General features: G+C 40.7%; 2 protein-coding genes across 2 annotated transcripts; both read left to right on the top strand.

The window, feature by feature from the left end:
• Window positions 1–1,734: 1,734 nt before the first annotated feature.
• Window positions 1,735–7,331, top strand: LOC306981203 (uncharacterized protein; the record flags this gene model as incomplete). Its single annotated transcript, XM_079580766.1, has 3 exons — window positions 1,735–1,908; window positions 5,065–5,185; window positions 6,467–7,331. The coding sequence occupies exons 1-3, from the start codon at window positions 1,737–1,739 to the stop codon at window positions 7,329–7,331; spliced, it is 1,158 nt and encodes a 385-aa protein (XP_079436892.1). The 5' UTR covers window positions 1,735–1,736.
• A 3,378-nt stretch (window positions 7,332–10,709) lies between these two features.
• Window positions 10,710–14,825, top strand: lsm4 (LSM4 homolog, U6 small nuclear RNA and mRNA degradation associated). The gene is made up of 5 exons (XM_079580767.1): window positions 10,710–10,855; window positions 11,103–11,144; window positions 11,234–11,332; window positions 12,929–13,109; window positions 14,680–14,825. The coding sequence occupies exons 1-5, from the start codon at window positions 10,853–10,855 to the stop codon at window positions 14,796–14,798; spliced, it is 444 nt and encodes a 147-aa protein (XP_079436893.1). The 5' UTR covers window positions 10,710–10,852; the 3' UTR covers window positions 14,799–14,825.
• The last annotated feature ends 919 nt before the right edge of the window (window positions 14,826–15,744 follow it).

Genomic DNA, 15,744 nt, shown 5'->3' with positions numbered 1-15,744 from the left:
GTGACAAAAATCCAAAAATTAAAAATTAGGAAAAAAAATGTGAAAAAAAAATGTTGGAAAAAAAAAAATTTGAAAAATTGAAAAAAATAATTATAATCGATTTTTTGCGATTATGCTAATTTTGTTATCGTTTACTGTTGTAATCGAAATCGTAATCGGATTTCGATTAATTGCACAGCCCTACAGCAAAGTAAAATATTTACAATAATGGAGCAAATTCTTTTAACATAAAAGCAGTTTTAAAAGTTGGTGGCTGATTGTCCGTGCAGTTTCCCAGTCTTTTAGTGTTTTTTAGGGAGCTGTAAAACATTTTAAATTCATTGATAAAGCAGGGAAAAGATGGCTTATTACCCCTCCATTTGCAGCAATGAATATGATATTTAGCTAAAAGCACAATAATATTAATGACATCTGATAATGAAGGGTCCAAATTGTCCATATAGAGCAAAACATGTGACATGTCTAAGGGGGGAATACTAAGCTTTAAATTAATCCAACTCCGGACATCATTCCAGAAAACATTTGAATAGTGACATTCAAAAAATAAATGACAAGTAGTTTCAACATCTTGGTTGCAGAAAGTACATGGGTCAACATCAAATTTAAATCTTCTTTCAAGAAATTGGTTCACAGGGTATACATTATTTATTAATTTAAAATGAGTCTCCTTCACTTTAGGAGAAAGGCCTACCTGAGTGTCACTCGTTCCATTTTGAATCTCAGACTTACAGGCATCTCTGGAATCGCCCATATATGGTCATGTGTGAAAACAGTTAAGGGGGAAAACAATTTAGAAAAAAATCAAAACTTTCTCTAATTATTCAAATACTATTTTAACAAATGCAGAATTATGAATATGGTTTTCTACAAAATAAAGATACAAAGACATGGAGAGGAGCAAAGTAGTTCAACAGCCCATAAATGCATAAAAAAATGGAGAATTAACATGATGCTACATGTTAGCATTGGGCTAACACAGGGGTCACCAACGTGGTGCCCGCGGGCACCCAGGGGCCCTTTGGGGCATGTCCAGTAGCCCTTGGGACTTTTTCTAAAGTGTAAAACACTTCATTTTCTTGAATCTAATTCTTAAAATTACAGTTATTTCGGTTCTTGTGACTCAGTATGAGTTTAAAATAAAGCTATTTTAACATAATATGGGGTCAATATCCTATAAGTGAACAGTGTACGTTTAAGTCTTTAGGATTTGTTTTTAACTGGTTGCCCTCGAACAACTTAATGCTCTTAAAGTAGCCATAAATAGCGGAGAATGCTAACATGATGCTATATGTTAGCATCGGGCTAATGCGGTTAGCTAGCACTAGCTACAGCTGCCGTTTTTTCACTACTACTGAACAATCTGCTGTGAGAAAATATCCATATGGGCGCGATTTTGACTTGACTTTATTTATGTGTGAAATATAAGTTCATATTCCACCAGAAAATGGCTAAAAAGAGGGAAAATTGTGTTTCTCTAAGGATTCTATTTCCCCCCTCAGCGAAGTCACGCCCCCTTCTATGACGAGATGCCGTCTGTATCTCTACTTCCGGCAACACGGGGAGCTCAAGCCCCGCCCCGGACGAAATGCCTAACAGAGGATCCCAGAAAAGAGCAAAGAACACCCCTGCCACTTGGACGAAATGCTGGGAGTTTAGTGAGTCGTTCCATGTGTGAGGCGTGTCAGAGGTTATCTCGGACCACGGAACTACAGCTAGAGACAGTTTGTCGGGGGAAAATGTCTCACGGCCACACGCTGAGAGCTTTGGTGGCCGAGCGGCTGAATGCGGCCGCTGAAGAGATATTCGCGCTGTTTGAGAAGACGATATTGGAGTATGAGGAGGAGAACCAGAGGCAGCAGCAGCGCCTGGACCTGGTTCTCAACCCGACCGTGGTGTTGCCCAGAGCGGGTGAGTGTCTGTTTTCTAATGTGTATGAAAGGCTCAGAGTGGTCTAAAGGATTTCTTGTCCCTGTGTAGCCTATGTTCGGTCGGATTCTTTCCTTTCTGTAAAAAAAAGTACAGCATAGGCTTAAATAGCTGCAGTACAGTACAATCAGTGATTGATCCATGTTGTCCCACGTACTCCTTGAACCATATATTTTACTGCTGCTTATGGTAATCGACTGTAATTTAACTCATTTTAATATTAGGGCTGAAACAACTAAGCGATTAATCGTCAACTAATCGATTACTAAAATAGTTGTCAACTATTTCAGTAATCGATTGATCGTTTTCTAGCGAACACAGACTAAAATAGAGCAAAAATGACATGACAATTGTGTATTTTGGATGAAAACCTACTTTGTTTTTAAAGTGAGGGTCTGCAGTGTTTTGTACATTGTAAATTTCATAAATATCTGTCTTTGCCTCGTCCAATCAGAAAGCAGAATTAGCACAAAGAGCCTCCTACAAATGTTTACTTTAAGTTTACTCCATCAACATGTCCTCAAGCGGCGCCACTTTAGCTTTATGTGGTCAAAAAATTGAAAAAATACAATTTCCATGCACCTTTCACAGCCAAGCGATTAATCGGGAAAATAATCAGTAGATAAATCGATTATCAAAATAATCGTTAGCTGTAGCCCTATTTAAAGCAGTACTAAGTAACTTATTTACCTTAATAAATCCGTTTCGTGGTCCCTGTGGGGGTAATACAAGTGTTTATGGGGTGATTGGAGGGTCTTTCATCGCCCCCTGGTGTCTCTGGCCAGAAAACCATGTTTGCAACTTGACTGCCACCGGTCCGGAGAAAGCAATACACACTAATGTAATCACGAAGAAGAAGCTAACAGGCTAACGGGCAAAGCTAACGGGCTAACGTCACTTTAAACAGTATTTACAGCCAAGTTTGAGTGAAAAAAAATATTTCCGTTGTATAATTGGATGCACAGTGACCCTCTGTCCCTTCACCTTTCCTGTCAGCGTAGTATTTACTCTCCAAGACAATTAATAAATTAAAAAATCGTAACTTGCTACTACACCTGCAGTTGCGCTTATGGCCTCTAGGGGGAAGAGTTACTTAGTACTGCTTTAATATATTTTGTATTTTTATATATTTTCATGAGTTGTATCGATTATAAGTTTCTGGTGTTGCTGTGAGGCACGATAAGTTGCCTTATGCATGAAATGTGCTGTATATGCATATCCCCAGAATACCCTGTGACTTGAGGATCCTGCTAAAATTTTAACAATGTGAGCAATTAAACATAGAGTATTCAGTATTTAGCGCTAAAATACTCTCATAGTCAAACCTTTTACTGAAAAACTTAAATAAACCAACTTCTTTGAAAGAACATATTTTTCCCTAGTACGGATTTACTCAGTGTAAATTGTGATTTGCTCACAATTAGAGACACAAAGTACTGAAAAAAACAACTTGGAAAAGTGCAGTTAATTCAAAAATGTGCTTGAGTAAAAGAAACTGAGAACTCCCCACCTCAGTAATGACTAGATGGAAATGGAATAATACAGTGCAACAACATATCAATCATTCATTCAAGGATTGGTCTGAACCTTTCCTTTGTGTAAAAAGTCACTCTGACCATCAATTAGGACACGCTCTAAACAGGACGGGCCTCAATGCTGCAGTATAACTAGGCAGACACCTCAAAATTGGAATTGAAGTTTATTTGTATAGCATTTTTCACATGACACAAGTCCTCTAAAGCACTTTACAAAATGGTATTTTTAGACCTGAAAAGAGCATTCAAAAACGGTAAACCATGGCATCCTGTTATCCAAATTGTCAGCCTGCAATATTTCTGAAGAGATATTACAATGGTTTAAATCATATTTAAAGAATGGGAAGCACAGCACAAAAAGTAAGACCACTATGTCTTCCTATTTAGACCGCTCAGTTGGTGTGCCACAAGGCTCCATTCTGGGCCCTCTCTTGTTCAGTGTATGTATAAGTGATCTTACAGATATTTGACCTGAAGTTCACGTACAAATGTATGCCGATGATGTCATGATATATGTCCATGCGAAATCAAGTCAGAAAGCAGCAGCTGTACTTCAGAGAGCTGTTACGGGGAGAAAAATATTTTTTAGCTAAACTGTCAGCATGTTTTTCTCAATAAGGAATACGCAACCAAACTATAGCCATGATATTTTCACATCTTACATATTGCATCACAAATGGGTCTCTATCAACCTACTGCCCCTAAGCTTGTACACAAATTTTAGATAAATAACCTGTTTCATATCACTCATGTAACATTGTGAAGAAATATCAGTTATTAACGTTTGTAAAGTTCATTTTGTTTTTGAATGTCAGTTTAGTGTGTAAAATCCTGCATGCTTTGACCTCACAGTTGCCCCTGAGAATGTTTGTGAAATCTTGTGACGACGCAGGATGTAGAACAACGCAAGCCTCCCCCAGAGGAGACTGTTCTGTGAACTTTAGATCCTCTTCCTTTGTAGAGAATTGCTTCTCTGTAAAAGCTGTTGCAACAGTTTAAACTTAACCTGAAGAAGTGGTTAAAAGACGGTCAGCTTTGTGATCATTAGCACAAAACTGTTTAATCGAGGTATTGTTAAAAAAAGGTAAAAATCTTTAAACAAAAAAAAAAATGTAGATAATTGTAATTACAAGTGTTAATACTGTAACTATTGCATTTGACTGTTTGTTGAGGTGATCCTTTTGTCTGTGCTTTATCTGTGTTTTACATTGTCATAAGTGAGACTGCTCATTGTTCACTGTATAATCCTGCTGTCACTTTGCCTCTGCCCAAGGACTAGATGAAAATTAGCTTGTGCCTATTTCAAATAAATGAAAATAAGTATCCACTGTATGCACAGTGCTGGTAGGTTAAATTGTGTTGGCGCCATCTGGTGGTGGATAAAGCGTTACAACAGTGAGACTGAAAAAAAAGTGAACTTGGCACTAGCTGAGTTCATTTATTTTGGTTCAGAAATGTGAACCAAATGGTCATGAATGAGCTTGTTTAACCCATGTCCAGTATCTCATCACTGAGTTCAACCAAGAGAGGGACAGACTGCATTACTTGGTAAGCATTCATGTGAAATGTGTTATTTGTTTTTAATGTCAGTTGTCTCCTGCAGGTGTCCAGATCCCCTTGTTGAGTCCTGGCCTCGGTCTGAACTTGCAAATCCCAGAGACTGACCAGTTTAAAGAGGAGCCTGTGGAACAGAGCATCAAACAGGAGGAAGAGCCGTTCCCAGTGTAGGCTACACTCACATTTTACACTCGAGGGTTGTATGTTGTGAATGTTGTAGAGGTCTTTAAACTCAGGGTTTCTACAGAAAACCCTAGATCACCTACACTACTCTGCTCACAGTGGAAAGTGTCTTATGGTGTTCTGGTTTTGGCCGACCACTAAAAACATGTAGTAGAGGGTCTCCTGTGGGGATAGACGGGGATGTTGTGAGGAGCAAAGACTGCTGATCAGTTAACGGCAGTAATACAGCTGTGCTCACAAGCTTCTGTTGATGTTTTAAAGACGTCCAGGCGCATTAACATCTGAGAGAAGACACACTCGTGAACCAATGGTTCCCAAAGTGGGGTATGGAGCCGCCTGGTGAGGACTCACTGTTGAAAGAATACATTTATTATTTACAATGCTGTACCACTTTAAAGTGCTCATGGCAGGTTTTAATACTTTTGAAAATATGACTTATTTAGATTATTAACATCTGTTGTAAGTAATAATTCTCATTTATTTCGGTGAAGCAGCAATTTTAATGAGGAAATTCAGGAAGAAAATAATTTTCATGCCATCGACAGACGGAGGTAAAACACTTTGTGTTACATTTTTGTATGAAAAGTGCTTAATAAATAGTTTGATAAGTTCCATAGCACTCATTTCCCATTGATGTAACATGGTCGACACGTTTAAAATTGTTTGCCTCTATCTACAGTATGTCACTTCCTGTCAGTGTCCAATAAGGAAGTGAAACTATAAACATCACAAAAAATGTCTAACTAAAGAAAACCCGGTTAATTTTTTTTGTCAAAATCTTATATATAATATAATATAATTGTGTTAACTAATGTTTTAGCAAAAATGGTGTGGAATGTGTCATATGCACTTTAACAACTTTCATCCAAGACCCCAAGGAGAATTAACTTGTAATAATAGTAACGCCTTACTAACAATCTTTAAATGTTCCTCCATCTTCTAAAAGCCAGCTATAATTAACCTCTTAGCAACCGCCTTAACCAAGCGCATTTTTACCCAAATCTAGAAGCTTCTCGACTCAAGAGCAACAGTCTAACATGTTTTTGTCACATTTTTGATGCGTCTTTATCAGTTGCGCTTTTGTTGATTTTTCATCACTTTTTTGTTGTTTTTTTGTCACATTTTGTCACTTTTTTTTTTAACACTTTTCTCAAGAAGCTTTTAGACTTGGGTGAAGCCAAACTGGAGAAAATGTGCTTGGTTCAGGTGGGGGTTAAGAGGTTAAACATTGTTATTGACTTATTGTGTTTTTGATTGACTCTTAGGCCTGTGTCCATTGCTTTCTGCGTGAGCCAAGAGTCCTCACCGCTGCAGCCAGGCGAGGAGACACCGGGAGAAAACCTCCACTCAGAGCCACATTTCCACTCTGAGACCAAGGCACACGCCGATCATCCCTCGGACACCGACGACGACGACGACTGGGCCCGACCGTTCAGCTTTTCAGCCGCACAGACAGAGACCGAGGCCGACTGGGACCACTACAACCCAATCCAGATCTCAGACGGAAGCACAGAGCCCTCCACCCAAAACCCGTCTGCAGCAGAGACCGCCGCCACAGAGGCCGAGAGGAAGAAGCACCAGTGCCCTTTATGTCCGAGGGCATATTCCCGAAAGCATCATTTAGGCAGACACATGGTGGTCCACGCGGAGGAGAAGCATTACAGCTGTCCCGTCTGTGAGAAGACCTTTCCGCTCAAGTGCTCGCTGGAATCGCACATGAAAAGCCACGAGAAGGGGTTGCCGTACAGCTGCCTGACATGCAAGACGACATTCGCCAGCCCGTCGAATCTCAAACAACACGTGAAGGCGATCCACCACGGACACAGACCTTACAGCTGCTTCGTCTGCAGCAAGACCTTCACCCACAGCAGCCACCTGGCGGCTCACGTGAGGATCCACACGGGGGACAAGCCCTACCGCTGCTCCTTCTGCGAGCTCGGGTTCGTCCAGAAGTGCAACCTCAAAACGCACATGAGAAAGCACACCGGGGAGAGACCGTTCAGCTGCCGCTCCTGCAAGAAGTGCTTTGCTCAAAAGTCCCAGCTAGCGACGCACATGGAAACCTGCAGCACAAAAGGCCGACAGGCAAGGGTCCGAGGCAGGCGAAAAAGGAGACGGACGCAAGTTTAAAAGGGGGTGTCTGTATGCAGAACCCGCGCACGTTCTCTTTTCTACTGTCATTGCTGTACTATGAGACTGCGATTAGGATTCTGAAGATAAAATCAAAGTACCGTAAATGCTCTAATACTGGCCTGTATTCCATTAGCGGCCGGGTCTCTAACAGAGGCCGGGTTCGCGGCTGGCGGAGGCAAATTAAAGCCGGTCTCTAAAACAGGCCGGGGCTTTTATTAGAAACTATAACAATAGAAATATTCCCCATGTTAGGAATTTGTCTCATACTCGTGTAAATGAAAACTCACGTGCAGGAAGTAACAAACGGGAACCCGGGCCAGGGGGGGCGGGCGCTGCGGAGGCTGATCCGAGGGTAACTTTGACACAGTTTTAGCCACTTTTCAAACCTCCAGTGACTATTTGTAGAAACAGGGAAAGCAACAAATGTTGTGTGACCCTCCAGGGTTTTAATAAAGTCTCCATCGCGTCTTCAAAGCACGTCCAGCTGCTCCGTGTGCAGGTCAGTCCCACGGCTCAAAATAACTCCTCCGATCAGCGCGAGCGTCTCGTCTTCTCTCGGGTCAGTCTCATGATCGATCACAAACACAAACGCTCCGTCTAAACTCGCCTTTTACACAAGAAAACAACAAATAATCCGGTCCGCGGTAAAAACGAAACAGAAACCTGCAGTGACATTGATGTCAAAGCTCCGCTAACAGCAACGAAACACTTCCTGTTGTCCCGACAAAATAAAAGGCGTCAATGTTCCAGCCGCTGGGAGAGGGTTTGAAATGTTAATTAATAAATGAAACTAATATTTTAGGTGCAAATGGACACAAATCTCGTTTTTCTTCATTTTCCCGGTAGGCAAGGCAAGGCAAGGCAACTTTATTTATACCGCGCATTTCGTACACAAGGCAACTCAATGAGCCTAGTAGTCCGTTTTGCTCAAATAGAAATAAAGGCCTGTCTCTAATTGTGGCCTGGTTCCAATAAAGGCCTGGTCCTAGATGCCCTTGAGTAAATAAAGGCCCCGGCCTATATTAGAGCATTTACGGTAATTTAATTTATGCTTGAAACCCTAATACCAGCTCAATCCCTCTATAAACGGATAGTTTCTGAGGCTTTCATCCTGTGAAATTATTGAACTGCTGTAAAGTATCATCTCTGGCCATGTTTGCCAATTCAACAAGAGACCTGAGGGCCACCGAAAATTGGGCAGAGGGCCGCATTTGGCCCCTGGGCCGCACTTTGGGCACCCCTGGTTTCAAGCATGTTTAGTTTTTTGCTGAACTCGACCACATTTTCCTGCTTAAACGTTGCCCCTTTTGTCCAGTTTGCTTAAGCTTGATGAAATGTTGGCAAATCTTAAGAAATATAATATGCACGGATCGTTGGGATGTGACTTGCTACCGCCCGTTTAAACCCTGGTTACAGTTAATGTTCGAAATAGTGTGTGGTTAAGGGATTATCAGTGGTTTTGGGGTTCAAGACTAACAGATAATACATTTGTTTCAAGATGTTCTTCCTATAAATATAGATAAACTTTAGTAATGGAAATAAGTGGGCTAGTTTCATGCTGTTACTCAGGGTTTTGTTTTTTGACCTCTTTATCCCCCCACTGAGCACATGTTCTCCAGTTCGACTACCCAAATCTAAAAGCTTCTTGAGATAAAGAGTCAAAATAGAAGTAAACGAGGATGAAAAAGCAACAAAAAAGTTACAAAAACCCATCAAAAAAGTGAATGGCACTAGCAGCTTTTTTCCCGCTCGTGGCAACTTCATCACAACGAAAAAGACATTTCTCTGATCATTTTCAACATTCAGATCTGTTTTTATTGCAGAAAACAGTTGAATTAGGGTTAGGCATTTGTGGAATGATGTCTGAATTGTCCCATTTTTGATATGTGTAAAAACGTAACTGTACTCATTGAGTCTGAGGTTAAAAATTACACAAAATATTTCCTCGTAATTACAGATTAAGAGGAAATAATCTGTATGTCGAAACATCATTCACAAACCGAGCATTGCATCTGTGAAAAGACCGGTGCTGTACAAGATCTGTGATTTAAATAAACAGGTCTTAAAGCTCTGAAAAATCAGCTGTTTTTTTCCCACCAGTCACCAAAACATCTGGTGATAATCACGGAAATAAACAATAACAGCGAATCCTCCCAATACTGTTCTTCTGCTTCCAACAAGCAATGTCACATTAGTATAACGAAGGCCGGTCAGAGTTCTATGACTTCATTCTCGCATCATACAGGGCAGGCAGGTTAGAGAGAATCTTTGCTTTGAGACAACAGAAATATCAAAAGCACTTGAGTACTGTCAGTGCTTGCGTAAAGGTTTGATTTATGATTCAGAAATGCTAGAAATATAAACCAAAAGATTTTTTTCTGAAGAATAAATTGTATAAACACAAACTACATCTCTGTGTCAAAATAAAGTTTGCTTTTCTAACTGTGGAACGAGTAACTATCATTTTTTTTACTCATGTTAAAGTACATATACTTCATTAAAAATATGACTAGAGTAGAAGTGAAAAGTAGCCACTCTAAGGGGGTCATTTACCAAGTGTTTGCTCATGTGCAAAACAAGTAGCACGTGCAAATGTAGCTCAACAGCAGAGTCATTAACCCATTTTTACTCACACAACATTCTGGGGCCCTAAAAGGGTAACACAGGTCATTTCAAATGGTAAATTAAGTGCAACATGACCACAAATATCTATGCTATTGTCCAGTTTGCACTTGCTATTCAGCACCTGTCTTGATAAATGACCCCCTAAGAGTGAACTGCAGAGAGTTACAGCTCAGGTGGGGGAAACTGTACACAGAGCATACACTGCACAAATCTCACCTTTATGGCTGAGTGGCGAGAACAAGCCATTTTTAACGAAAAACATAAGAAGTCTCGTGTTCTGTTTGCCAGAAACCTCCGTGTGTCTTCTGGCAAACAGAAAACTGGACATCTTATGGTTTCCTTTATAGAGTTCGGGAATGTGACGTCATATCGCGTAGCATTATGTGATTAGCAGCAATTGTAAACTATTGGAGATTTTAGAAGTTATTATTCACATTAAAACACTTGGACACCACAGTGAGTTAGATGTATTCACCAGCAGTAACTCGGCAGCTAACGGAACTGTTCCACGGCTATTTTCTCCACTTTATAAACAATGTTTTTAGCAAATGTTCGTAAAAATGTTAGTAAAAATGCATGCTAACAGCTGCAAAGATGGCCGATCTCCATGGTAACTGTAGAATTTCCCGAGCTCTATAGAAATGCCACTCTGTCAGAGAATGAGGTCTTTTTGAAAGTCTGCGCTGTAAGTTGACAGCAGAGGGCGCTTATCTTATAAAACGATTGCTGTTTCCGCCAGAAACACCGGAAGTACCATAGAAGAAGAAGAATTTCCGGTAGCAAAGAGAAACGAGCCAAAATCGAGCTAGCTAGCTAACTAACAAGCAAACAAGCAAACGTAAATATCAAAGAATTACTACGAGTTACTCAACACATCTTAATCTCCGAAAGACATGGTAAAGTATTGAGCTTTGGCTTTGTTTATATGGATTTATTGTCACTGAATTGAAGATTAATGTGTAACTTGCTAAGCTAATGCAGTTAGCATTGAAGGCTAAACATGGTGCTTTGAGTAGCTCTTTGGCTCTCGGTCCTCCACAGTGCTGACTGTTTGGCACTAAAGTGATGGGGGTTGAATTAATAACAAACACAATTCAAGTTCGCTGCTTTTAGCTTATGTGGGATTTGTTTTCGCTTTTGCAGTTGCCTTTGTCGCTATTGAAGACAGCCCAGAATCATCCGATGGTGAGAAACGCCACAAAAGCCCTTTTTCATCTCAAAGTAATGTGGTATTTTCCATGAATAATTCTCTCTCTTCTTTGGGGTGTTTGTAGCTGGTGGAGCTGAAAAATGGCGAAACGTACAACGGGCACTTGGTCAGCTGCGACAACTGGATGAACATCAACCTCAGAGAAGTCATCTGCACATCCAGGGTAAAGCAAAGACAAATAGCACAATAATAATAATCTTTTCGCGTTGCACAAAATATCGCCCAATCATCATTTTGAAACTACAATGAAACGCAACATCATTAAAGGAATAGGCCACCTTTTTTACATACTGAGATATGTTCTTACCTTAGCTTTGACGAGTTCTTTAGGACCTGTCTGATCTTCACCCGTGCCTTCAGTCACGTAAACACAGCACAGACGGCGTTAGCATTTAGCCTCTCCCTCTCTCCACTATAGCTCCAAAACAGGTCAAGATAGAAGCTACCAAGCTCTTCCACGTTTTCCCTTTTTAAATATGGTTACGTGAAGTGTTCCACTACAAAGTATAAGTTAAGATAATAAGATTTTCTAAGCGGATAAAAGGGGGGACTATATTGTAAGGCGTAATAATACCAGGAGTAGTTCGAAATCTGCGCAGTAATCTTCACTTTACTGTGCGGATGCTAAATTACGTCCCATCACGTCACCATCACGTCCTGGAAGTTTTCTCAAAGCATATCCAACTGCTGTCCTTGTGCAGATAAGTCATCCGATTGGCGCGAGCGTCTCGTCTTCTCTCTGGTCTGTCATAGACGCTCCATCTGAACTCGTCTTTTACTCGAGATAACCGTTCCCTTCCGTTAATAGCAGCGAAACGCTTCCTGTTGTCCCTACAAAATTAAAGCCATCAAGGTTCGAGAAGCTGGGAGAGCACTATAGTGAAAGAGTCAGACAGAAGAATATCACGACAACTTGAGCAGTAGGTTTTATCACTCGCATAGGACTAGGGGAATATGTTTAAAGAGGGGGTATTCTGCTTTTTTCAGTCACATAGCACCAGTCTATATCACACTACAATGATGAGCAAACCTTCTGTTGGTCTGTAAATGCAGTAAATTACAATAACTGCCTTGTATAAAATGTCTCTCTCAAAATGGCTGTAGTGAATGTCTTGAAATAGGCCTCTGTCTCTTTAAGAACCTCTGACTCTTTCCGACACGCCCCCTCCACACGCTGTCTGTGGCATCAGTGGGGAGGGGGTTCTGCTGAGGAGCAGTGGTTGGTTACTCGGCTGGTGACGAAAGCTCGGAGGCGTCTCCAGGAGGTGGGGGCGTTCCTAGGAGGACTCAGGCAAACCTATCCCTAAAATGGCCGCCACCAGAGTTTTTACAGATTACTCAAAAATACGTGAATGTGCCAAGGCAACACTTCAGGCATGTTTTTAATGAGGGAATGACATAATGACATGATGTAAAGCTTGAAAAAGTCGATTTTGCATAAGAACTTGAGTAAATCAGCACATTTATTTAGATCATATCGTCATACATGCCAACAAATATCGCATTTGACCCATCCTTCGACGCAGAGCAGTGGGCGACCGCTGTGCAGCATCTGAGGATCCTTCTCCAGATGTGGAGGCCGGCTGGTGGTCAGAATCACCTGAACCGCTGAGCCACCATGCCCCCTTACTGATCAGGGTCTCTCTACTAATCGAGGGTTTCTGATAAAAATGTCCAAGATTTGACCTTTAATGGTAATTTAACTGTATCCCGAATGCAGCCTCATAGCATGGTGCGTCTGTCTGTTTCTCTGTGGCAGGACGGAGATAAGTTCTGGAGAATGCCAGAGTGCTACATCCGCGGCAGCACCATCAAGTACCTGCGGATCCCCGACGAGATCATCGACATGGTGAAGGAGGAGGTGGTGTCCAAAGGCCGCGGGCGAGGAGGAGCCCAGCAGAACAAACAGCAGGGCAAAGGCCGAGGAGGCCCCGGCAGAGGTCAGCTCACTTTAAAAGGAGACATTACATTACATTATTTACTACTTTAATGTCTTAGCTTCCACCTGAACCAAGCACTTTTTCTCCAGTTTGGCTTTACCCAAAACCTGAAAACAGCAAAAAACAAGGCAAAAACACAACTAAAAAGCCACAAAAAAGTGACACAAAAATCGATGAAAAAGTAACAAACGAAAAAATGACTAAAACGCTCAAAAAATGTGATTATACAACGCAAGAGCCAGGATTTGACCTAAAAGGCCACGTGTTTATTTGGGGCTGCACCAAAAACCATTGGAGAAATCACGACATTAATATTAAATCCCTTTGGCACTTTGTAGATAAGGAAATCCAACCCAGGCTAGTTTAGTTTAGGCGGAACTGTTAGTAGGGCTTCTCGATTATTGAAAAAAAAATAATCACGATTATTTTTGTCATAATTGAAATCACGATTATTTGTTGCCTTTAAAAAATCCATCAAAAAAGTGAAAAAAATCCAGCAAAAAAAGGAAAATCCAGCAAAAAAAGACAAAAATCCAGCAAAAAAAAAAAAAAGCACAAACATTAATAATGAACAATATCAAGTGTTAAACAGAGGAGAAATAAGCATGTATCTGAAGTTAGTGACATAAATTTCAATATTCCAACAAATATGTGTACATACATTTGTTTTAAGTTAATTTATTTGAAACTAAATCATGTCATCATTATTATTTTTTATTTATTTTTCTTACTTTATTCATCCTAAGCTTATATATTCTTGAATTTTAGTAGCTTTAAACAACTTTTTGAAAGTTTTGACTGTTTGGGACTGTTTTAACTGATCTTCCACAGATTAACACCTCTTACAGAAATACATCCACACTCTTTATTCTTTTTAGCTTTTGCTTTTTTGAAAATAGCAGTTCCTCGGAGGTTATACTGACTTTTCCTGTGTTCAAAAAGCTCCTGGATGGGAGGAGGGAGAAGATTATTAAATGCTTTGTGCACTATTACTAATGTATTTAGATCAACAAGATCATGGATTTTCAGCAGGCTCAGCTCTACAAAGATAGTTGGTGCATAGAAATCTGCTTTAGTGATAATTCTTATTGCCTTTTTTTTAGGAGTAGGAAAATAGGATGAGTATTGGATTTATAATTGTTTCCCCATATTTCCAGGCCAGGTATTAGATCATGATCCAATGGTAGCCTGCATTAATATAATAATAGCACATACTCAAAATTGGCTACATTTTTCTGACCTTATGGTGAATGAAGCGAAGTCAAAAAAATGGATTCCTCGATACTAAAAGTGGTATCGAAGCAAGATATTTATTTGAGCAGGTATCGATACTTTCTGTGTTTCCTAACCTGCTGTGCTACAATCAAACTCACTTGTTGCGTTTTCATGCTCGTTTTTGTACATTGAAGCTTTTAGATTAGAGTAAAGCCAAACTGGGGAAAATGCTCGGTTAAGGAGGAGGGTAAAGAGGTTTAAATCTGACCTTTTGGGAGCAGGCTGTTAAAATAGTTGAGTAGAAATTGCACCTCCGTGTCCTGACCTCGCTGCCGCTCTGTTGTCTTTTGTGCAGGCGTGTTCGGCGGCCGGGGCAGGGGCATGAGCGGGCCGGGCCGGGGGGGGCAGCAGCAGCAGCTCCAGCAGCAGGAGAAGAAGCCCAGCAAACCGCAGGGCATGAAGAGCCAGCACTGACCGGGCAGTGGCCACACAGACGGCGGAGCGCACCAGTCCAAACCTCCAACAGAAGCACCGCCACAGGCTTTAGCTCACTTTCCTTTTAGCGCTTCTGTAAATACGTCTTTTTATTTTTATTCACAGAGAACACGGCAGTAAGACACAATGACGAGCCAAAACACTGGGAGACTTTCAGTTCGGCGGGTGGTTTATTCATGAACACCAAAGTCATGCACTTCAACTTGTTTTAAACTATTTAAAATTGTGGTCAGTTTGTCTTTTTGTGTTGATTCTGCTGCAAAAAAAGTGCACGGCCCCAACTCGGAACATCTGCTAAAACTGATGTGTAAGTCCCAGTTTCTCCTCGGCGATGTAACATCAGCAGAAGAAAAGTGAACACGCTTATGTTTAAAAAGGCGTTGAAGATACAAATGTACAGAAAGATCAGTCATACTTTGTGAGTTTCATTTGACTTTTTGGTGACAGGAAACAATGTAATTTATTTACATGAGTGCAGGAGAATAAAAGATCTGTTTTGTTAAATTGTTGTGATGTGTCATTGTTTGCACTGATGTTGGTTCGATTTCATTCATGGATGTTCATTTGGGGCGACCGCAGCGTCCCTGTCATTATTTGAAGGCCTTTGAGACAATTCTGTGTCCGAGCACTGCAGTCATGTCCCTCTGGAGCTGAAGGCTGAACCTGTTGTGCATGTTTTACATTCAGAGAAGTCTGGATTAATGTTTGTACAACGCCTGTTGTGACATTGGGCAAGACAAAACCATTGATCGGCCAATAATGTATTACAGGGACAGGTTTGCTTTGTGTCCGATTTTCTTCTTGGTCAGAAGCCAATTGTAGCCTGAAGTTAAATGTGACTGATGTACATCATATTTGGGAGAGCGGGGTCATTTAAAACAGGTGTTTTAAGATCTAAATCTATGATAACCACAAATATGATATA

This window comes from Gobius niger (assembly GCF_951799975.1).
Source record: "Gobius niger genome assembly, chromosome: 22".
In the NCBI taxonomy this organism is placed as follows: domain Eukaryota; kingdom Metazoa; phylum Chordata; class Actinopteri; order Gobiiformes; family Gobiidae; genus Gobius; species Gobius niger.
The sequence above is the reverse complement of the archived record's forward strand: the minus strand, read 5'-3'. Positions and strand labels throughout refer to the sequence as shown.

Excerpts from the sequence above, each read along its gene's own strand:
- lsm4 (XM_079580767.1), top strand. Across the intron at positions 11,333-12,928 it reads AAGTCATCTGCACATCCAGG|GACGGAGATAAGTTCTGGAG; the intron begins GTAAAGCAAAGA and ends TCTCTGTGGCAG. Across the intron at positions 13,110-14,679 it reads CCGAGGAGGCCCCGGCAGAG|GCGTGTTCGGCGGCCGGGGC; the intron begins GTCAGCTCACTT and ends TCTTTTGTGCAG.